This window comes from Neopsephotus bourkii, unplaced genomic scaffold (genome assembly GCF_033783945.1).
Source record: "Neopsephotus bourkii isolate Nb327-2 ecotype Australia unplaced genomic scaffold, CSIRO-AGI_Nbou_v1 NB_1615, whole genome shotgun sequence".
In the NCBI taxonomy this organism is placed as follows: Eukaryota; Metazoa; Chordata; class Aves; order Psittaciformes; family Psittacidae; genus Neopsephotus; species Neopsephotus bourkii.
Window position 1 is genome coordinate 58,120 of NW_026902090.1, and position 24,833 is coordinate 82,952.

General features: G+C 35.2%; 1 protein-coding gene across 1 annotated transcript in view; it reads right to left on the reverse strand.

Annotated features, from left to right (window-relative positions):
• LOC133222752 (adhesion G protein-coupled receptor A2-like) overlaps nt 1-24,833 on the reverse strand; it is a 158,897-nt gene that overhangs the window by 7,887 nt on the left and 126,177 nt on the right. Inside the window, exons 7-10 of the mRNA XM_061372780.1 lie at nt 20,779-20,992; nt 7,959-8,123; nt 3,003-3,201; nt 1,574-1,723 (exon numbers count right to left, since the gene is read on the reverse strand). Of these exons, the coding sequence (XP_061228764.1) occupies nt 1,574-1,723; nt 3,003-3,201; nt 7,959-8,123; nt 20,779-20,992 (728 nt within the window). The remainder of the gene's footprint in view (nt 1-1,573; nt 1,724-3,002; nt 3,202-7,958; nt 8,124-20,778; nt 20,993-24,833) is intronic.

Genomic DNA, 24,833 nt, shown 5'->3' on the forward strand with positions numbered 1-24,833 from the left:
GGCAAAAAAGTTAGAGTATATATTGCAAATATGTCCCTGGTACTGCTGTTGAAGCTCTCTTTTTTTAAGAGGTGAACCACCAGATGGAACAAAGTAACTATAACTTGTAAAAAAACAATAATCTTGTGCTGACTGGGAGAGGCATTCCCCAGAGATGATGTACAGAAACTGTACTAGTTTGGCTAAAATGGTTTTTGAAATATGATAAATCACAGAAAAACTCTGTGTATGTATTTTGATGAATAATTGTTTTACATAATTGTAGCTTCAGTTGCTAGTCAATTGCAAACTAACATACCTTTGTTCATATGCTGCCTTGTATTATATAAAGTCTTATATATAATTACATGAGTACAGCCTCATGTGTGAAAGACACTTTAACTTCACATTTCTTTTCGTACCTTATGAGTGAGAGTTAAGAAATAGGTATTAGTAAAGAGCTCAATGAATAAGTAACATACTTTGTGAACTTGAAACAGAAGAAAAGTGTAAAATGCAAAACAGAAGAAGGAAACGGAGACAAATTGGGATAAATGTTTTAAATGATGAAAACAATACAGGATTATGAAGTAGGAGATGCAGAGATAAGCGGTGGAAATAGAGATGTTTTGATACCAAAATCCAGAAACTCAAGCCTATTTAAAAGGAAGAAATCAATTAAAAGATTAGAGATGGTGCTCAGTTTTAATGGATAATGCATCGGCCGCTAGGAAAATAGAGGCTTTATGGTAAATCCAAATGTTTCTTTTGGATGGTAAATTTTTGTTTTGTTAGCAAGCGGCAAGATCTTATCAGAATTTTGAGCTGGAATACAGTTGTAGCTTTGAAATATGATTCTTCGAGAGCACTTGATAATACACTTTAGGTCTTCCGAAACTGAAGTTGGAGGCTTTCTCAAATGGGCACTAAAATGTTAACTGTTACAATCTCCAGAGCCAATTTTAAATACAGCTATCATGTATACAAAAACTAGGGTTTATGAAATCTTCATGCAAGCAGTTACTGTGAAAACAGTAAATGCTATGATGACCATTGCTGTTTTCTATAAAAGCCAATTTTTCCCCCAGGGTTTGCATAACTCTGATTAGATTTCCCTGTAAAAATGTCATACGTTACACCAAAAGTTTCTGCAGCAGTTTGCACTTAAAGACACACTATCTTCTCTTCATGTGAAGTGATCTATGCTTTTAGAACTCTGAAAATCTCCTGATGAAATGGAAAAAAAAAAAAAGAAGCGTATGTAACTCCCATGGCCAGATGGAGAGTCATCTTAAGTTAATTCTAAAATGTGAGACATGGTAGAAATTAAAATGAAAATTAATATTAAAAAAAAGGCTTACTGAAAACCAATTTTTATCCCTAAGCAACAACACCTTTGTCAAGAAGATGAGATGGCTTGGTTTTCCTTTTTTGGCATAAAGAAACATATCATAGTACATGCAGAATATCTGCTATCAGAACATTAGCAATCAACTTCAGATTTGTGTGCCTGGATACGTTAAAAACAGGGCCATATGTGAAGGCTTCACTTCTAAGTGATATTCTTTTTTTCAATGTAGAGAAAGTAACTTACATCTTCAACTTCATCCACGAAGACAATTAACTTTTCCACAATATAAGCCAAATATATTACATCCATTTTATCTGCAAAGTGGGAAGCACCTCTTGTGTAGGCTGTCAGCTGACGGGAAAATTCAACCACGGTTGTTAAATTGATGTGCATCTGAAAATACATCAGAATTGTTAGATGTTATAAATCATATCTCTTTGTTCTTTTAAAAACTGGAGGTCACATCATTTGTACAATGTTTGCTGTAATTTCACATGGATTTATATGCATCAGTAGGACTATAGACATGAATTTCAGGGGCATATGAATCGATCTTCAGCATTAGGCCTTAGACTTCATTGTTGTTATCTAAAGATCACAAAACAGACCAACAAATTCTGAAGATTTTTGTCTACTTTTTTTAGACTGTAACTAACTTGCCTCATAAAAAATTAACCTAAGCTACTATCCTCGACTTGCCCACATCTTTAGATCATCGTTAGATCAATAGCATCAGTGGACCCTCATAAATACAGTGATGCATAGTGGGAGAACAAGGGACAATGGTAGTCAGTTGAAAGGAGAAGTGCAGACTGGTTATGAAGAAAAAGTTTTCTGCCATGAGGATAGTCAAGCATTTGAACAGGTTACCCCAAAAAGCTGTGAAGCCTCCATGCTCACAGCTTTTAAAGACCTGGGTGGTTAAAGCCCTGAGAAACCTGGCCTATCCTTCATTACAGTAGGATTGACAGAATTTGAGAGACCCTCCTAATTATTTTCTCTTGCAACTGCTCTCTCTTAATGTAGTAATTATTTCTATTTAAGTATGAACACATCTGAAAACAAACTTCCTGTGGTGTTATCTTGCAAAATTGATTGGGAAGAAATGATCAAGGAAACTGAAAGCTGTAAAAGTTTTTATGTCAGTTACAGGTTTGTGCCATCCTCCATGCTGTCCCCATTATGCTTTTCTTTCTCATTCATTTCTATTCATTTAATTTTTTATCTCATTCTCTCTCATTTATCTACAAGAAACCATTTAGGTACTGTTTTTTGGGGAAGACATCAAATAAGGCATTTAGAAGTAGGCTTCATATCTGTAGCTTTTTAAAATGTATTATGGACAATGGCAATGACGAAAGGCACTTCAGATGACAAAAGTCTGATACAGGACTTCAAGAGAAATTAACATCTTTCTGGTAAAAACACATTAGGGGAAATCAAAGAAAGAACTAAAGTGAAGCACTGATGACACTTCCAACATTTCTAATGGTCAGGTAGAGTCCAACACTCAGACAAAAAAAAATCAAAACAAAACAAAAAAACCCCTTCAAAGTAAAACATTTTCTAAAAAGTCCATCTATCCCAAATTTGTAGCTGAAAAGACATTTTGTACAAGCTACTCTGTAATATCAGTACTAGAGAAGGGAAGCCCTGGAATTCATAACATTACCTGACTAAAAGCATGAAGAACCTGAGTTACTTCTTGTGAATAAGGACATTCAGAATAGTTTTCTTCATCCCAACGTCCAGTTCGATTACATTTACGCCATGCCTTAGCCTCTTCTGCACCATTGTGAAAGGCAATGGACTTAAACGAATACTGGAGACAGGGATGGTAAGCAGTTATCCCAGCCAAAGTTTTGGGCCATCTAAGAACAACATAAAAATTAAAAATTACAACAAGAAATTTCTTATTTAAAGGCAACTTACAGTGTAGCAACAATATACAGAATGTATGAGGAAAAAGCTATTTTAAATTTTACCTCATTATATTCTGTAATGAATTACTTTGTTTCCTTGGAAAATGTCAAAATTATACAGGTTCATGTCTGACTGGTCATACATTACTTCTGCATTAGTTCCAGGAAAGTTTTTAGTGATAAGGAAAAAATATGGATGACATTTTCCCTACATACATCTCTGAAGACTGCACAAAGCAGAGCAGCAAGTCCATGAAGAAAAAACACAAACCCTGTCCCCCACCAAAAAAAAACCCTACCAAAAGACCCACCCGCAAAACCCCAAAACAACAAAACCCTATTACTAAATACTGCAAAAGATATTCCTGACAATCTTTGCTTTGTATTTTGACCAAACTTGGCAAAGCCCTCTGTGCCACAGAGCCCCCAAAAGAAAAAATGCCTGAATGTGTCAGAAACCAATAAACAAGAGTTCAGTACAGACTCTGTCCCATGGAAGAGGAAGGAGCTATCCCTCAGTTGTTGAACTATTTAGGTATACATGACTTCTGTAGTAGGATTTCAAAACAGCCTTTGAAAAAACTATAAATCAAGATCAGCCAGAATTATTCTATTTAGCTCATGGAATCATAAAATGGTTTTGGTTAGAAGAAACCTTAAAGATCATCCAGTTCCAAACCCCTGTCATGGGCAGGGACTGCTTCCACTAGACCAGGTTGCTCAAAGCCCTGTCTAACCTGGCCTTCAACACTTCCAGGGATGAAGCATCCACAAATTCTCTGGGCAACCTGTTCCCCTGTTTCACTGCCTTCATAGTAAGGATTACTTCCTCAGGTCTAATCTGAATCTGCCCTCTGTCAGTTTAAAGCCATTACCCCTTGTCCTGTATCACTACATGCCCTTGTAAAAACTCCATCTTCAGCTTTCTTGTAGGCCCCCTTTAGGTTAGCAGCTTGGAAGGCTGCTATAAGGTCTCCTCAGAGCCTTCTCTTCTCCAGGCTGAACAGCCACAGCTCACTCAGCCACTTCACAGGAGAGGTGCTCCAGCCCTCTGGTCATTCTTGTGGCCCTCCTCTGGACTTGCTCCAACAGCTCCATGTCCCTCCTATGTTGGGGGCCCCAGAGCTGAACACAGTACTCCACACAGAGTCTCATGAAAGCCAAGTAGAGGGGGAGAATCACCTCTCTCGACCTGCAGATCACACTTATTTTAATGAAGCCCATGATACAGTTAACTTAGCTGCAGGCACGCACTGTCAGGTCATGTTGGGCTTCTCGTCAACCAGCACCCCCAAGTCTTTCTTCTACGGCCTGCTCTCAATCCATTGGCCAGCCTGCATTTGTGCCTGGGATTACCCCAACCCATGTACTTGGTCTTGTTCACCTTTATGAGGTTCACATAAGCCCACCTCCCAAGGCTGTCGACATCCCTCTGAATGACAACCCTTCCCTCCAGAGTATTGACCAAAGCACACGGGTTGGTACCATTGGCAAACATGCACTCAAGTCCACTGTCTATGTCACTGACAAAGATGTTAAAGTGCTCACCCCAATACTGATCCCAGAGGAATGTCACTCTTCACTGAGACTTTACTTGGATATCGAGCCATTGAAAACAGCTCTCTGTGTGCTACCATCCAGCCAATTATGTATCCCTATCTCCCCAGTCGAGAGACAACGATGTCATATGGGACAGTGTTAGATGGCTTGCACAAGGTCAGGTAGGTGACATCAGTCACTCCTCCCTTATCCACAAATGCTATACCCTTTTATAGAATGCCACCAAACTTGTCAGGCATGATTTGCCCTTAGTGAAACCACGTGGGCTGTCACCAATCACCACTATATTTTCCATATGCCTTAGCACAGTTTCCAGAAGGATCTGTTTCATGGTCTTGCCAGGTATCAAGGTGAGATTGACTGACAATTATTATATTAATTATTATATTATATATATCATATAGCATATTAAGCATTATTATACAATACTATTTTTCTCTATATCCACTGCATTCTCTGGAATGACATAAGTCGGATCTATTTCTTTTGCTACAAAATCCATTGTCATTTTCTAGTATGGACAAAGCAGGATCAATTGGGAGAAAAAAAAAAAAAATCAGAAAGGTATCATCAGACACTCAGCATCTCTGGAAAGGTTATAGTTCTTTAATTGCACTTACGTCATGACTGAACCCAGTCAATCATAAAAATACTTTTCCTACCAGTGAAGCCACACCTAGCCATTTAACCTTTGCTCAAACATACATATTATCCCTTCTAAGTTACAAAATGTAGGTGGATTTGGATATTGTTACACAGTATGCTGACAGGTTTGGGGCTATGTAAGTTTTCCTTATTTCAAACCAAGAAAAGGTAAGAAGAAAAATATTTTCATATCTTTTAGCTAACTATCACTGGAATAATTAATTTTGTGATACAAAAACAATTGATGCAAAATGAACTGTGAAATGTGCTTCAGAACAAAATCAAAATATGTACAGTGGTATATTCTCCTTTCATGTCTGAGTTGAAATATTACTTTTAGTAAAACATTTGCATTAATGCAATTGGGCCACACTGAGTAACAACTTACCTCTAAAGTAAATCTAAAGAGATAACTCTGAAACTAGTGTTAGTAAAGGTAGCAGAATCTGGCCTTCACAAATAGAAATGTTAGAACATAACAATTACCATTTGCATTTCAGAATGATCTTACAGAGAGCTGGAAAACAAAAACTGAACAAACTGTCCATTAGATAAAAAATCTCCTAGTACATAAGGCAAATTCATTCTGACTCACAGTGTCTAATTCTTACTGCAGTTGTGCAATTATAAATACCACCTAGGCTGGTCAGCTGAAATAACGACACTTCCTTTTTTTACCCAATAAAAGAATTGCCCTTTCTAGCTTTGCTTTTGTGGTTCAACTCTTTCTACTTACATACTTGCTATGTTACCAAAAGTTCAAATACCTTTGTGAGAAGAACTACTGGTGTGCCAGCTGCATCTCTCAGACAAACCTTCAGAACAATTTCAAGTTCTAATGCTCTTTGAGCCTGACAAATTCACTATAATTTTAAATTCATTCCCTCAAATGCCCAAAGAACCTATGGACTCAGCATCCTTTTGACATAAATTTTAAAAATAAATTTGTATTGATTTCTAGAAATATGGTCAATAGGGAGAGAAATGTGCATTCCTGTTCTTTTGATTTATATAAAATGACAAAAAATGATCCTGGTGTTAGTTTGTGTGGTCTATAGAATTTATATGTATTTATTTATGAAGAAAAGGATGTCATGGCAAGAAAATAAACTTCATAAAGTTGTTATCAAAAAGATTCAGTATGTGTTATCTGATAGGAAGTATACATATTTTAAAAGATTTAATTAAAATATGTTTAAGCATGTCTACTATGAGAAAACACAATGGCAGCTTTTCTCATGACAGAAAAAAAATAAAAAATCTATAGCTGAAATTGTCAAAGATCTCTAATGGACTTTAATCCATATATGTGTATTAAATAGGTTTATAAATATATGGTCAGCAAATGGAACTACTGTCTAACACATAATAAATATTTTTCTAGTTAAAAGAAAATAAGTTATGTGAGTCAATTTCTCTAATATGTAATTTATTCTTTTTTTATTCAAACAGAAGAAATAATAGTGAAAGGCCTTTGAAAAAGTTTTAAAAATGAAGATAGGCTTTCAGGTCAGAAGTATATGCAGAAAGTTCTGGTATTGAAGAGAAGCTTCCTCTCTCTTCTGCTTTTCCTTTCATTAACTATTCAAGCTGAATTTTTAATACAGTTCACTTGGTTACAAATTACTTTCTTGATTTCTCAATGGGAATGTCATCATACATCAGTCTTATTGTCAAGCAGGTAATTTATATTTTGTTTTAGAGCTTTATGCATAATGTTGAAGTATATTACAGCTAACTGAAAATAATACCAAATTCCACAGAAACCTTAACTTTTCCTTCAGTTTATGAGAAATAAAAAAAAAACCCAAACAAATAAACCCCCCCCAAAAAAAAAACCCACCAGCATAAGTAGACAAAAATAAAGATGACACAAAAATTACGCTTTAGTGAACAAAACTGTACAGATTTTAACATTCTGATAGCAGGATGAATTTGTTTTCTAATTGTATGATATATTGTGGGAACTCTGTGCCCTTAAGCTCACCTCAAATAATCTGTTTGTTTTACTAGGTAGTTTTATTTGCTATTTTGAGTCTCTTCAGTGAAATATTTTACTAACAGTTTTATGTCATTTGTTACTTCTAATCTCAGCTGAACAAAACCAACAGAACTGCAACAGACCAGAAGAGTCCTGAAGATTTAATCTGCTAATGCTTTAATACAGTGTCATCATATTCTGCCATTCTGAAAAATAACCAAGAACAATTTTGAACCCTGTCTCATTTAGCTGTTAAGAGCCTACATCTTTTGAGTTTTTATATAACCTCACTGAGGAATTAGAAACATTTTCTGACTTTCAGAAACCAGTGCTCTTCTTGAGGCACTAAATGCCATTTCCCGTAAAAAATCACAGTGTGTTCCTCCTTCCCACTATGACAAACAAGTGAGCAGCAAGTGACATCTTCATATCCGACATTGAAGTATCATGTCCATAAGCATGAATATTGCCTGTAGAGATATTAATATATGAAAGACACTCCAAAACCAGCAAATCATACCTGAAATCTCCTTTGTTATTAATGATTCTTTCTGCAGGGCAGTAGGGTGCAGCCGTTTCAAGTACCACAATTTCTACATGTTTAGTGCTATTTCCATACGAATTGTTTACTAGACACTCCCAATCTCCAGATGCATCAATGTCAATGCTGGATAGGATAAGTTCACTATAAAAGAAGATTAATTATTGTATATAAAGAGATTGAACCATTGGTTTTCTGACATTAACTTCAGGATTTTCTATGAAAATATCAAAACAGGTTTTCCTCTGTTATTATAGGAACAGACCGTATTCGAGAGATTGGCATTAAGATTTTAGCAGCGATTTTAGGTCAATTTGGGTAGTCCACTCAGATTGTAACAGGTAATAACACAGATTACAAATCATCACAAAACAATATCAGTTATGTATCAATGCCCATTCTCCTTTCCCTGAATATAAAATGTTGGTTTTGTGCATAACCAAGCACTTCAAAATCTAAAATGCATTTCACAGTATGTTTAGAGATTGGAAGGGATCTCAAAAGATCATCTAGTCCAATCCCCCTGCCGGAGCAGGAACACCTAGATAAGGTTACACAGGAATGTGTCCAGGCGGGTTTTGAATGTCTCCAGAGAAGGAGACTCCACAACCTCCCTGGGGAGCCTGTTCCAGTGTTCTGTCACTCTCACTGAGAAGAAGTTTCTTCTCAAGTTTAAGTGGAACCTCTTGTGTTCCAGTTTGTAGCCATTTCCCCTTGTCCTATCATTGTTTGCTACTGAGAAGAGCCTGGCTCCATCCTCATGACACTCCCCTTTTATATATTTATATACACTAATAAGGTCACCCCTCAATCTCCTCCAAACTATAGAGACCCAGCTCCCTCAGTCTTTCCTCATAAGGGAGATGCTCTACCCCCTTAATCATCAATGCAACTGATCTGCACAGAATGCATCCCTTCAGCTGCAATTGCAGCTCCTGTTGCATTTCAACAGCAGAATCTGCTTCTTCTGTGGTGGCATTGGAAAAGTAGCTATTGACTTTAGAAGCCATTAACATTAGAAGGGATAATTTTCCTGATGAATGCAAATGCTAATATTTCTTTCAGTACTTTACTACTCACAAACTTCTTTCACACTGTACCCCACCAAATATGAGATGTTAGGGTGCATTAATTCTATAATGAGTGTTAGAGAAGTTAAATATAGGGACTTTTTATGGCTTCTCTTACAATACAAACATTGTGCATGACTGCCCTACACCAGTATTTAGCTGCCTAAGCTAAATAGCCTATATATAATTAGAGAAGGAAGAATTAATTTCAGAAACATTTACAGTTCTCTAGAACTGCTCTAGTTAATATTTTCTATATAGTTTAAATCCAACAAGAAGCTTTCATTCACCTAATGAATGCAACCCTGGCTCTAACGAGGTCAATAAAGTTTAGTTTAGCAACTGGCTTTATCAGGGATTAAATTTTATCTGATTACTATAACTCTACAGATCTCACAGAAAAAAAAGAGCTAACTAACTACTACATTTTAGAAAGGTAAAACATCAAATCTTAAGTGTGCCATTGGGCTAGAAATTAATTTTATAACAGTTTTAAGAAAATACATCTTTTGAAAAAAATATGAAGATGAAAAAAGGTAGCAATGATCTGAAATATTTACATAAATGGCTCAACTTTGAATCTGCCTTCTGGTTTACACAGTTAGAAATTACGTGGGAAGAAATGGAGTATGTCAGAAAAAGGGTGAAAGTACATTACATGAACAGAAGCACAGAACTTAGAAGTTATTAAGTCGATTTCAAAACTATATTTAAAAGAAAATCTTTAAAAATTCTATCTGCAGCCTTTGGCATTTTTGTGAAGATTCCTACATTTGAAAGATACACACAGAATAATAAAAAAAAAATATTTAAAATTTTTTGTTCTTTTAAAGTTCTTTAAAAATGTCACCCTTTTTCAGCTTAAACCTTGGCATATTACACATGCACTTGTATTAACTTCTCTACAAGAAACGATTGAATCAGATCTCCCAGTATACAGTCTATTTCTGATACATATGAAAGTAGACCACAATCAAGGTAGGAACTCATTAGACAGCTGCGTATGTAATTTTCCCTTTGAAACATACACATAATGAAGGATGATTTTCTCATGTACTTACTACAGGACTGTTATCTTGGTTCCCAGAAAACAAACAAACCATGGTAAATAGCCTTAAAGTTAAATTGCTTCCAAATTTTTGTTGAATTTATCATTAAACAGTAACTTTAAAAATCTCATAATTTATCATGGTTTTAAACTCCAAGCACCTTGTAACTCCTTATTTCATTTTCACATAATTCTTACGTTTACTGCAGAATATATAGAAAACTCATTACTAGCCATTCTCATACAGAGTAGCTGAATATTTTTATGTCAAAAGAATCTATTGTTCTCTTAAGAAGTCTTAGATGGGAAAGCCCAGTAACAGCAGACACTCAGCTAACTCAATATACCTTTTTACATTCAGGATTAAATACTTATGTAAAATTACCCAGCTGATAACAATTTTTTAATTAAATCTTCTATTTCATATGTCACAACAATCTCACATCATCTTTACAGACAACTAAGAATATATTCCTAGAGCTTATAAAAATAATTATCCATAAAAGTTCTTTTCACAATAGCTAGCATAAATATTCACCCATGGCATAAAGACCCAGAGAGTTCCCAAATGAACAGAGTGCATGACTGATGAGCTGATCTTTTGAAATATTTCCTATAAAATATCTATAATTATTGTTAATGATACAAATTTGATAAAATTTGGAACCACGGTGATTTTAGGCAAAAAAAACCCTTGAGCATATATCAGTTTTACAGTTAAGCCATGTGAAAATATATAAATATGAAGAAAAAGGGTATATTTTGCACTTATTTAAATTGCTGAAGTGTGTTCCAATATGATTTTATCTGCTGCTAAACACACCCCCTGTCATTAGATGAAATTTCAAAGACAAACAAATATTGACTGATCAATGCTGTTCCTCGTAGAAACACAGTACCTGAATACTAGCTCCAAGTTCTCTAAAATATTAAGTAAATCCTTACATTCACACTTTTAATTTTCTATGGCCCTTTCTGCAGATGGTGAACCAAATAAGCCAGAATAGGTTTATGCAATGTAGTAGAAGCTGTATAATGACTAGAACATGGAACTGTCTTCTGTATTGCCATCTGGCCACTGTAAATGATGCATTCATTTATATTCCTCTAGGAATATTTTGGATAGCAAGCCCAATGGTGAAACTGTTCATTTACTTACCATCTGGATATGACAAATGATAAATTGATCTTATACCCCTGGAGGATTTGAGGAATTGGATTTCAAAGACAAAAAAAGGTCTTAATTCTCAGAGCAGTCAACTTGCTCCTTTAAATTTCTCCACTTACAATCCTTCACAACGCCACAGTCCTGGCAGACCAAATGGAAAGGGTAGGCCTGTATACAATTTTGAACCTCTTCACAAATTTTTGCAGTAGGTCAGTTATATATTTTAAGACTTGCACTGTTATATGAGTAACAGTGAGTTACTGTTCTGGACATACATGAGTTTGTACAGAAGTTCCATTTTATTTTCTTACTCTTGATAGAAAGGCATTCTCCATCTATCTTGGCCATGGCAAGAAGTCTTGATAAAAGGCAAGTGCTATCCTATGACCTGAAAATGTGGCAGGACTCCCTGCTTTAGAAGCTTGACAAGAGCACAACAGAATTAAGACAGGACAGCACCTTTGGCTGTGTATTTTTCTTAATTATCCTCACTGAAGCTAATAAACGTCAGGCCACAAATGAAAACATCTCGTCTGTACTGTGCAGTTTTCCTAAGGATGGAGTATCAATCAGAAAGAGGTTCTACTCCCTCTACATTAATAATCACATCCTGCTCCTCAGAAGTGTGATAGTTGCAACTTTTGTGGAAATTTTTGGCCTACCAAAACATAAAGCAAAGTCATACATTTATGTTACCTGGATATGTTATCTGAATATAACTTAATATGAAGGATGCTGCTTGATGAGAACAAAAGGATGACTAGCATCCTTTTATCAATTATTATTTTTTTAATTACAGAGGCCTTCTCAGTAAAAACACTGAAATATCATACATAGTAAGATTCCCTTTTCAAATGTGATGAATGACATTGAAAAATTAATTAAAATGTGTAGCTGATACAATTGCATTAAAGATTTCTTATAATATTCAATAGAAGCCTGTGGCATTTGTCATTCCAAAGAGAGGAACCATAATACAGGTGGAAGCCATACTCATGTAATCAAGTAACCTATGACAATAGATTTCTATTTGAGGCATGTTTTGCATTGCTATAGCTATGCATAACTAATTAGACAATCAGAAGTAGGTCTCATTATGCAAAGTTACTCAACCACATCCTAAAGTAATACCTTAGCGACATTCACTGTGTGACCCAGCAGTCATTTGCATGCCAAAAAACCCACTAATGAATAAAGAGGAGACTTTGACAAAATATTTTGGTTGGCTTTCCATAAGAAATTTTTTAAAAGACTGACTGGAGTTCCTGTAAGATGGAAAGAACCAACTGCTCTTCTGGAGACAAATAAGAGCTAATTACTCAAACAGATTACACTTAGGTTTCCTCATATTCTTCTACCAACAGATAAATAGTGAGTGCTCTCCTACAGTTTGGTCAGAAGGCCTGCATAACCTGCATCCAACCCATACCACCCTAAACTATTAATACTAATACAAAATCTAAAAAATGAGTGTGGGTCTCCAGAGTACACTGCTGCTTGGAATACGGCCTTTCACAGGGGATATAAAGTTAAAACATGGAAAATGAAGACAAAATGTGTAAATCTAGGCACTTTATCAGGACTTATATTGCTAGTCTGATTTCTCTGACAAAATTACTTATTTATCCATGAAAGAAACAGCTTTAGGTTGATGGCATTTAAAGAAAGCTCGTGGCCAGGCAACTGTAAGAGAAAATGAAGATTAAAGTCAGTACTCAGTTTATGCTAGATGTCTAGCAAATATTTTCAGATTTATCATACACTTGGGAAATCCAATGCACATGATTTTCTGTTTCTTCTGATTGAATATAAAAGCAAAGCATAATTTACCATTTAACGCCATCCGTAGCTACCCAAGAAACATAATGTGCTGCTTCTACTACGTTGTTCACATCAGTATACAACAACCACGACAATAGTTGGACTTCAGAGATGTCAATGGAAAGGACCTAATATTAATGACAATTTATTGACAGAAAAAAAACCACAAAAACCCCAACTTACTTCCAAAATTGGAGAAAAGATCCATATGTCAATTAGTAAACCTCCTTGCTTTATTTCCTTTGTATTGCTCAAGTTACTTCAACTGAAATGCAGATGTTAAAAAATATCGTCTAATATTACCAATTTGTTATGTAAACATTTGCCCAATAGCTAGATACGTTTTCTGTGACCTACATCTTTATGCCATCTATTTGTTAAAACTGAGAAAACAAGAACTAATCTAAGAGTGACTCTATCAAATAATCTTCAGAAATGGAGTCAAAAATCTAAATAACCCTACAACATGCCAGAACATGTCTGGCTTGTATGATCCTTTTCTTTCTCATTCAGCTTGTCAGGTAGAGACAGACTACCAGCTACTTTGCTGCAATGAAGGGTGTGCATAAAGGTGTTTGCATTTATCTTCATACTCCCACAGTCCTAGAGTCAACACATGCTAGCCTAGCTAGCCAAGAATGTAAAGTGGGGAGGGAAAGAAAAGTTATTAACAGATCTAGAGCACTCAAAGCTTTCTCTTGCTGTCTTCTGATAGCTGGCAGGTCTGTGATGGCACAGTTCTCTAAAGCTATCTGAGGAGAGTACATTTGGGCCAGAGCTTATTCAAAGTACTTTATAAACCTGTTGTCTATCATTGCGCTGCGTTGTCAGTTGTTGAAAAGTTTAGGGATGCTCAAATGTTTATTGTTATTAATCTTGTTATACCAGTAAACTGCTTGACTGCAGGATGTATACAGCTGCATTCTTCTGGGGAAATAGTGCTACATTGCTGTATGCCTTTCATCTGCCCTTAAGTAGTCTGTATGCTGCGATGTTATATCCAGAGGAAGCTTTATTTCATTAGCATAACTCTTGTGATCTGTACACTATCAGAGGTTCTTAGACAAAAATAACATTATGACAATCAGTCCAATAGCCAAAATTACATAAAAAGCTTTTAAAGTAAAATATTTCCAAGGTGATTCAGAAGTGCTAACCTACTTAAGACAATTCTTGATTATTTGATTAGGTGCCACTGGGACCAGAAAAAAGAAAAGAAAAAAAAAAGGAAACAAACAAAGCCACAACCTGCCCCCCCCCAATAAACCCATACCATATAAACCCCACCAAACTACATAAAGCCCCAAACTACTACATTAATTTTACAATTTCAAGTTATTTGTCAAATTCAGAATACTTTGACAGAATTTCCCATTCTCCCTATTCAGAATCTAAATGCAGAAATTAATTATTTAATGTATGCTTTATGGGATAAAGTAATTGTGCATTAGGGCTAGAATACTGACCTGTTCTGTTTGCTGACCTGTAAGAAATTTGGGAATACCTAAAAGTAGGTAAGACATAGCAGAATCCTACATAAGAACTTCAGGAACAATCTTTATTATTCCTCTAGTATATAGTGTAGTTCTAACAGTGTCAACTTTTTTTGTGATGGCCAGGGTCATCCAATCAAAATATCATAAACAATTAAAAGAGGGCTCTTGCATCCTGTAGGGAGAAAGAAGGGAAGGGGCTTGGACTTTTTTCATTGAGTTCCAGACTGTTAATGGAGCAGCTTTTTGTATGTTTATAAGGGATGTGTCCTGCAATATGTTCTCTGTGTTGAATAGATTGAAATACATGAAAATTGAAAATTAATTCAGTTATTTGTTTTAATATTTCTAACATGTTTTGCTTTAAAGAAATCATTTGCTTCACCAGTATATAGGGTGAGTGACCTGGTAGCAGTACCTCAGAGTCTGAACGTAAGTCATAATTGCTCTGATAATCATAGTTGATGCACAGGATTATAAACTACTGCCAGGACTGAGAGAAATGTAAAACTATACCTTACATTCATGTTGACAGGAAAGGTAATTTAAAAAAAGCCAGTCCTGAGAAGTTCATTCCAAACTGCTGCAGTGCAGCATTTCCTCAGCTGCATAGCTGCAGCAGTTTGAAGAGTCATGGTAAAATCATTCTGGCCCTAGAAAGAAAATGCAAAAACCCCACTGCAGGGGGGACAGTAGAAAATTTTGTTGTTAATACTGAACTTAACATTTTATTTCAGTGGTGTGGTTGGGTGGACCCATACATAGCTGCAGGAAATAAACAGAGGTGGAAGTGAGAGGTCAAAATTTAGTGCAATGCATCTTCATAACCTGTTCTCAACATCAAAATAATGATCATGTTCTTCAAGAGGGATTCCATAATTTTCTTCATACCATTCTGACTTACTATTTCTCTATGGCTTTTTTCATTCTATCAGCCAAAACCACTTGCATATATTTGTCTGTGAAAATACCTATTTCCCAAACACGTTTCAATAAACAGTTACTCAAGCCTGCAGTTTATATGGCAAAGCACAGTTCTTACATAGTGGTCTATTCCTTTAACGATAGATGGTATCATGGTTGCTGCTTTAGTTTTTCATTGTACTAGTACATATTTTTATGTATTAACTGTATTTTAAATTATTTCCTAAACTTATTAGTAATAAAGCTGTCATTGAGTTTTATTCAGATAATTGAAAGATTTTTAGAGAAAAGGCCTTAATTAATCTTCCAGATTAATTCACAGGAACATTCTCTTAATTTCAAATAATTAAACCCTTCGCCTGTGCATTTCATAATATTCTGAAAGTATTTTAAATATTAACTTCCTGTCTGATATATGAGAATGTTGCTGCTAAATGTGCATCTGTCACTAGTCTTCGATGACTCCAGAGCCTGAAGTAAACTGTATATCATTGACTACAGGGTTTAAAGTAATCTTGAAACATTGATTTACAATTTAAATGGTTACTTTGCTTCATTTCTTTCCTAACTGCTTGACAGCTAAGGGTCAGAGTCAATTAGGTGAACCAACAAAATATCAGCACTAAACAATTTCTGCTGATTTCCCTGGGCTTTTCAGCATGACCCTCAGCTGCTCATCTTCAAATGCACATGACAGCAGAACACAAAATGATTATAAAATATCTGCATTTCTGAATCAGATTCTTTAGATCTGTTCTAACATTTACTTTTGTTAACCTTGTGCAGAATGAACATGCAATATTTTGCCATGATTTGGCACGTATCTGAATCTCCAATTTTTTATCCAACCTAGAAACACATTCTTCAGTGCTATGCCATTTTCGGACTGTTAAGAAGCTAGTATCAGCCCAAACCACCACTGCTTGCTTCATATCTTTTCCAGATGTATTCTTGCCACAAACTGTTAGGGAAGTTCAGAGGTCATGTGGAACCTTTCTACAAAAAACAGGCATAGAGTTTCTGTCTTTCTCACAGAAATTCTGTAAGTGTTTCGTTCTTTCTCATAATGAATGCCTGCCTGGATCTCAAATTTGTCATGACACTACCTGTCTACTCCTGGAATCGATTTTCTTTCTATAGTCATAGAAACAATATTTGTTCTTTTAGTGAAACTGTCTCAGATAGATTCCAAACCCTTTACTAATAGCTACTGTGATCATTTCAAACATTTAAAAATTACTAACAGGTCTCAAAAGCCCCTTTAGATTACAAAAATGATGACCAAAAATTTTTAATCTACAACATTTTAATTCCTTTTTATTTTTTTCCTCATTTTTTCTCTATTACAGTACAAGTAGGTCATGATTTGAAATTCTTCCTTGCTGTCAGACATTTGTGGATGGAAATTTTGGATATTTTCACATAATCATATACCTCTAAATGCATCTGTCAGAAATCAATATACACATTTTATGTATAAATGTTAAAATCAGTTTTCTTACTATTTCTCCTATCCTTGTTACACCTAATGGATCAGCTGTAGTTTCATTTTCTGTTACCTCAAATGCTACTATTTCCTTCATTATTTACTTATGACCATCCCATATTGGTATTGACAGCTGTCAGAATGTAAAGCCCTAGATGCTTTTAAAAACTTGAGTTTTTTAAGCTGCTTTTTTTCCAATTTAAATTTATTTAAGAGAAAAACACTGTGGGGGATCCCAGTTGAGACCTAATAGTTTGTCTTTCCAGACTATCTACACAACAAGTATTACATCTGAAAAACACTTCTGAAACTAGCACCTGCTATCCTAGGTTTAGTTGGGAGCATGTTAGTTTCTCCAGTTGCAACACTCCTTTTTATGGGTTCTTAACTTTACGCAGTGTTTAATGTTTTCAGGAGTACTTCTGAACTGTAATGGTCCCAGAGCAGCCATTACAGCTGTCAGAAGCATAAGCACTGTTGAACACTCTACAAAAGTACTCACAGAATAGACTTAGAAAGACTAAAACTGTCATTTTAGTACATGCTGTAAATAAGAGAATTCCTCAAAATTAAAGCCTTTCTACTACTGTGAAGTTGTTTGGATTATAAAACTACAATATTTTTCCTTTTAGATTTAATATTATAATATGATTCTATGATTCTATAGCTGTCCTGCTAGCCTCTCGCTCCAAACACTGAAAGGGAACAGTGGGGAAGTTGGGAAAGGTTCTGTGCCACAGAGAAACATACATAATCTGCTTCTATGTGGTTTCAGGGATATGAACTGTTTCATTGACCCTTATGGTGATTAAACTGATAATCTAATATTCCACACTTAAAAAATTAGGCTGTCTTCGTGGAAACACAAGTAACAATTTAGCTAGGTCCATTCACAGATGATAGGAAATTGTTTCCACATCACATTTACATTTTCATGTATGACTATGACATTTATACACAGGCATAATGACAGAAAATTCAACATGAGTAAAATAAAATATTATTATCTTTGGCAAGAAATGGTAAATGTGAGCTAGCAGCAGAATTGAAAACACCTTCTCAAGCTCTCCTGTAAGGGAATACTCTTTGCCAAGAAAAATGTCACAGGCCGGAATTCAGTTCAAAACTCTAGTTTAATTATTGTAACAAAAACATTTATTTTAGCTTCTTCTGCTTTATCCTAAGAGACAAAAAATACACATTTGGATATTTTATCCTTTACTGTGCCAGTTAATAAAACAGAAGGGTTTAGTATGATGTTTGTGTTGTAAATCCATGGCCAGAAATATCTGGAACTACCCAATAAAATAACCACCTAAAAATGTTTGAATAAGCAGGTTTTGGAACAGGACTACACCTCTTTGTTCAAAACTAGCTTCAGCAACCTTTAAATTGCCAAGCAGGGCAAGCCAAAGCCTATCCTTCAGTGCAATCACAGAAAAACACAGACAGTGGACATCTGCTGTAAAGAGTAGGCAAAATATGACACTAAGTAAATTACCTTTATTTTTACTCCAAATTCTATCCTTAACACATGATAACCTCAGGAAGACACTGTCTTTCTGATGTTTCAAGGGGTCTTGTACAACTGATTTAGCCTTAAGAGCTATCACAAGCTAGTGTGTTATAGCATGTAACAAGCATATTATTACATACTATTTTAACATGTAACAAGCATGCTATTGGGTAGTATTTTAACATGTAATAATGATACAAACTGAGTTCCAGTATATATTGTCATAATGATGGGATTAAAATTAAGAAATGCTGAAGAAAGTTTTTACAATCATAACTTGCCCAATATTTTCTCATTTACAACATGAAGATACAATAATCTCTATAATTCACATTAAAAAAAATCACTGACTTCAAAACAGTATTGTTTTTAAAAGCTAGTTTCAAAAGTATAGATGTCTCATGCCTTTAGTAAGTTAATTTTGATCAGCCCCTTGATTAAAGCAGAGACATGACTGCCTGTATATTTTTGACTGGATAAGGACTATGCTGTATGTTTTAAGGCAGTGTTGATGCCCTACTTTAAAATAAAGTAAAACACAGCTCAAATTAATGAGCAATTAAAATGTCATACACTTTTAAATCAGTGTTTATAAAGATTTTAATTAAAAAATATTTTGCCTCATTTTGACAGTCTGTATCATGTAACTTGGAAAAGTCACAGTATTTTTCCAGTCTATAACTGCAAATATGATGATGCATTTAGAGAACATTCTTTCTGAATACCTAGTCCCACTGCATGCTGCAACATAAGCACCAAGGTCACCTATCAAATGGCACAGAAAACAAGGTAAGTAGCAGATCAACCATCCTTATTAAAATATTGCTATGGTAGACAATGATTCTTATTTAACAGTCTGGCAAAATATAAGCAATATAAGTAAATTCAGTCTAGCTACTTCTAAACCTGCTTTTTTAAAAGAATAACTATTTTGAAAATCTTACCGGTTTTAGACAATTTCAGTTTATTATTCTACAAATTGCTTATGTAGTGCAAAATTAATTCAGCTGAAAAATATAAGGTGATTAACAGCATGTCTTTTAATTTTGATGTCATGGAAATAAGAAGCACATTTAAGTCACTTGGCAGTTATATAATAGCTCATGCACTTGGCATTAACATACTAATTGGCCTAAGAGTCTTTTTCATTATTTGCTATAGCCATACACATTGGTATTAGAAGAAAGCCAGTACCTGTGAGAATAGCTCAGGTCTACACCTCTAGATCTATGGGACTCCAAAAAGGATCAGATAATCAGAGAGTAGGCAAAATTAATAAAGCCAAAATGACCCCAGTAGAGAGGAATTACTTTGACTCCCTTCATAACTTTCATTTGATAGCTCAAGAAGCATTTTAGGTCAATTATATTAATAGAAACTGGTTGAGTGAAAAGATGATAATGATGATCCAGAGCTAATTAGCATAGCTATTTTCACTCTATCTTCCACAAAGAGAAAGGCAGAACATAGATGGAGAATCAGACTCTTTTTTTTTTGATCAATCATAAATTTTTTAGATGGAAATTGGCAGAGGACAAAAGGACATATGCAACAGCTTAGCTTTTAGTGACAAGCCAATAATCTATGATGAAAACCAAAAATAAACACAGAAATTTATAATAATTTATTAAGATTTTAAAGGGAAAACTGAATTTAAAGTGGAATGATATATTCACTGCCAAATACTAGGTGTTCTGTTTTTATAGAAGCCTATTCTACTTCATTCGTCTTACATTTTTCATATCAAGAATGGTTTCTGTAGACGTGTATCAAACACACAGAGACACAGGTGCTAAAAGTCACAGAAAGGTGAGAAATATTTTAGTAGGAAACAAATTTGGGATGACATAACTAAAGAAGATAGGTTGTAGTATATTGGAACCTCCAAAAAATAATCTAAGCCTTTTAAATTGATAGTTCTTCACAGGAAGATCACAATTCAAACATTTAGGTGGTGTCATGAAGTAGTTTTGCTGTACGTCACTCTCATGTTACTGAAGTTATTCTAAATGCAGTTTAATCTCATGGTTTACTGTGTAAGAAACTGGTTTGATCTGTTTCAAACTCATGGTTGATCAAATCTCGATACCTAGACACAAGATATACGATTTTGTAGCTATGAAAAATCTCTACCTCTGTGTGTTCAGACTGACGCATGCAACTGAATTGCTCCAAAAAACAATTCCTGATGCATGTTTTAATAAGGCTTGTTGTAAGTGCTGAATCTGTTCACCTTGCCTGTAAGTCTGACTATTACAAGGGGTATACATTACCGTGTAATTAAGCAGCAGTCATGAATGATGCTGTCCTCCACATATATGCCTCTCTCTTCATCTGTCTCAATCAGTTGACCAGCATGGTACCAATGTACTTGGGTGGTATTGTCGACGTATGTTGCAGTGCACTGAAATGGCAAGCGGTCTCCATGAAAAACCACTTGTCTTTGTGATGGGATCAGCTCAAAGAGAGGAAGTTCTAGAGGCCCAGCTACAGGGAAAACAAACAAAAAAAAAAAAGGAAAAAAGGTCAAAATGAATTCCTCTCTTACAAATATTGTAAAGTGAACTAATTGTATACAGTTCTAGTTTCCTAGCTCTTCACAATAAAGCACTAATATAAAAGATATGCCCACAAACTACCCATTTAAACCTGATCATGTTGCAAGTTCTAAGGATCCCACTTCTTTCATTGGTGTGAGCTAAGACAACTAAAGATTGCTGGAATATCTACAGAAAGTGGTAGAGGTCAGAAGAGATCTTTTGAGATGTTGCAGCCCAGTCTCCTAATCAATACAGTATGCATATACTGAGGTGGAGTGCATTTTACCATCTTTTTAAATTAATTTCCTGTCTTTCTCCAATAATGAGAATATTGCATATACTAAGAAAGATATTATAAAGATTCTATAATCACATACCCAAACGCCTAAACACAATTAAAAAATAAATGACATTGTAAAAAGTCTGCTCGTTTCATAGATTTGACAGTGATTGAAGGCTGTCCTTCAATCCTACAGTTTCTGTAGAGACTGAACCTCTAGACAGTATTTGTTTTGTTTCAATTTTATATTTAGATTTCAAAACTACCTTAACACATATTTTGTAAAAAAATTTCTATACATTATGAGATTGATGCTATTTCTTTTAAGCCGGTAGGAGAACACTGAAAAAGAGCATTTTAGGAAAAAAAATTTAAATAGAGGCTCTGCATCTAAAGAAAGATCATTTTCTATGGGATAATACGGAATAAAGGAAAATCTTGTTTCTTTTTTTCAGATATAGTTTTCTTAGGCAGGAAAAGAAAACTAATCCCTCGGATGCTTTGTTATCATTACACAAAATGCTAATGGTAATGAAAGTACTAAAGATTGACATATGTGATTTATGAACACGCTACCATGAACATCCTGCCGAACAGTTCCTAAAATACAACATTTCACCTCAGCCTACACTGCCAAAACAATTGCCTGAGCCTGAATCACTTCAGAACTTCATTGCTGCAATCTCATCTTAGACAAAACGCCTAAGGTCTTGCACTTTGGAAATCCTTCTACCTACATGAGGATAGCCAATTTAAGCTAGATCTTCTCTCTTATTTTAATTCTGTTTACATTTAAAGGTCTCTCATAATTGATATCTATCCAGCCTACAGGGTTGTCAGTTGAAAGGTCACCCTTCTACATTTGCACCACTAGTAACTATCTCAAACGTCTACTTTTCTGACAAGTACTTCAACATTTTTTTTTTCCATTTCACTGCTCACCATCTTTTCTTCTTTAAACTTTCTCTTCAAAATCCTCCATTGCCTGTAATAAATACAGACGAACTTAACCATGCCTAGCCAGACTGCGACCCATAATCACTGGCTCTACAACACATAACCAATAGTGTCTGTTCCGCTCCTTACTCAGCATCCCACCCTAACACACCTCTGCCATGCAGATATCGTCTCTGAAACACTTTGATTGTGAGAAGCTGCATTTATAAACCTAACTTTGGGCCCAAAGGGGAATTTAAATGTTTAATGCTGTATGTATCACCTGCTTTGAATAAACAGTGAGAAGGACCACTTCTACCTTTTAACAGAGTAAGAATGCTGGCCAGCATAATACACAGGATTTATGCAGGAGTGAATGTGTGATACTTCTGTCCTGGAGAATCACACAAAAGATTAAGGGGCTAGCTACTATCTACTGAAATGTAAATCTGCTGTGACTATAACAAACAGGCTTTAGAAACCCATCCTTACTTGTTTATCCATCATGTACTTACCTTCTGATTGCACCTATTATTTTTGAACACTGAAAATTCCTTGAAATATACCTAGTATTTTTATATGATACTTGGCTTCTAACCAGATGAAGAGAAAGTAAACCAGATTAATACCTCATTCATAATAGCCACAGGATTGGTCTCGGTCATTTACATCAAAAGTTTTTACTGGAATATGGAGAGAACCTCTCCCTCCAGAAGGATGAAACCTTTGTGTTGCATTTCAAAGTCAATTAAGGAATATAAATAAAAGCTATGGTGTGGAAGTTAACTATGCATTAATGGAATGATTACAAATATGGAGTCCAGAAAAATTCAATATACCATCAGAAGTACAACAGCAATATATACTACTCAGAGAAATAAAACATTTCTCATGAATACAGTAATTTTAACTGAGGATATTGTATGCTGTCAAATGTTTTTGCCCACGAGGTGAGTGACACATTGTGTCATGAGGCTATGAAGTAGCTAGAGTGTGAACCATAGCATCAAAATTTCTTAAGTCAAGCTAAATAACTTGCCTGGCATATGGATGTAGTCTAATATTATCACTTTGAATTTATCTCTGCCTTTATAGGTAGCTCTAAAGCTCTCCTGTTATCACTTCTCTTGCTCAGCCTTGGGAATCACCAAACCCAGAAATGGAGTGGGAATTAAGTGTCCTGTACAGATTCTGGCAATTAATGATCAGAAGTAAATGAAACCCTTTTTTACTGCAGCATATCAAAAAGGAGAAAATGATCCTTTGATTGACATCAGTCCTATCAACAACCTACTCATCTTTTTATTTGCAACAAAGATGCAAAGGGACTTAAACATACCTTTGGTATCCTTTGGCTAGGATATCCTTCTAACCAGATGAACTCTTTGAGAATGTACTGATACGGGCTGGCAAAGTGACAAATAATGTTGCAAACTCATTTTCAAAGTGAAATTAGCAAAATTTCTATAGATTATGACATTTGCAAACCAAGGAAGGTACACTTCAGTAGTTCTGCAAAGCATCTGCTTTTAATCTCTGTGATGTCTACAAAAAAATGATTACTGGAGCTAATCTTTTGTTGTTTTCCAGGGATAATCATGATTTAAATGACTGAGGTTCTGTAACTATTACTTACACAACAGTCCCAGTTCGCTTTCTTGACACAGCTCACAGATATAAGGATTAATTGCATCAATGAGTTTCCAGATTAGGTCCAATACACTTTATCCTGAATGGTTATAAAATGGTGTAGAGTTCCATCAGCATCAGCTGGAAAAACTTATTTTAAATCCATAAATCAACAATCCTTCAGGTTCAGAAAAAAATAAATTTACTAATGCCATACACTTTGAGAATAAAGAAGTAGGAAATTCTGAAAGTAGGATTTTGGCATTGATTTGACAGCACTGGAAATGTAACAGCTCTGGCGAGCATATCCATACACAATAGAAATTTTCTCCTTGATTATGTGATTACTGAAGACTAAATGATGATTACTAAACTGTGATTACTAACTGTATGCCATCTGTAATGCTCGTGTGTTTGTATGTGTATGGTAGATACAACGGCCTCATATGATTAAAAATAATTTGCAGCTTACTACTAAGTCCCAGGAGAGGAGGGTCTAATTTAGGGGGATTTTATTTATTTAATTTATACACACATGAAAAATATTCCAAGACTCTCCTTCCAAGACAATCCACTCTGCTGCCCTTAAATTTGGAGCCAGCCTCACCATCTGCAAATGAGAGGTATGACTCTCCGGTAAGCATTTAGATCAAGGACTGATGGAGTGTTTCACAGTCTTTACCTGTCTTCTCTCTCTAGTCAGCACTAAACCATGATTGCGGAAGAGCACCTCAGGAATCACTGATTGCAGCATGAATCTAAAGGTCTAACCTGTCATTAGAGTAATTACGTGTTTCTTTATCTTTCACTTCACTGCAGAAAAGGGTTTGGTTGACTGAAAGCCAGATTCTTTCTGCAATCCAGTCTGGTATTTCAGATTAGCTCTAGACTAGAATACTGAGAACATATGGAGGAGGAATCAGGTTACAGAAGTATCACTGAA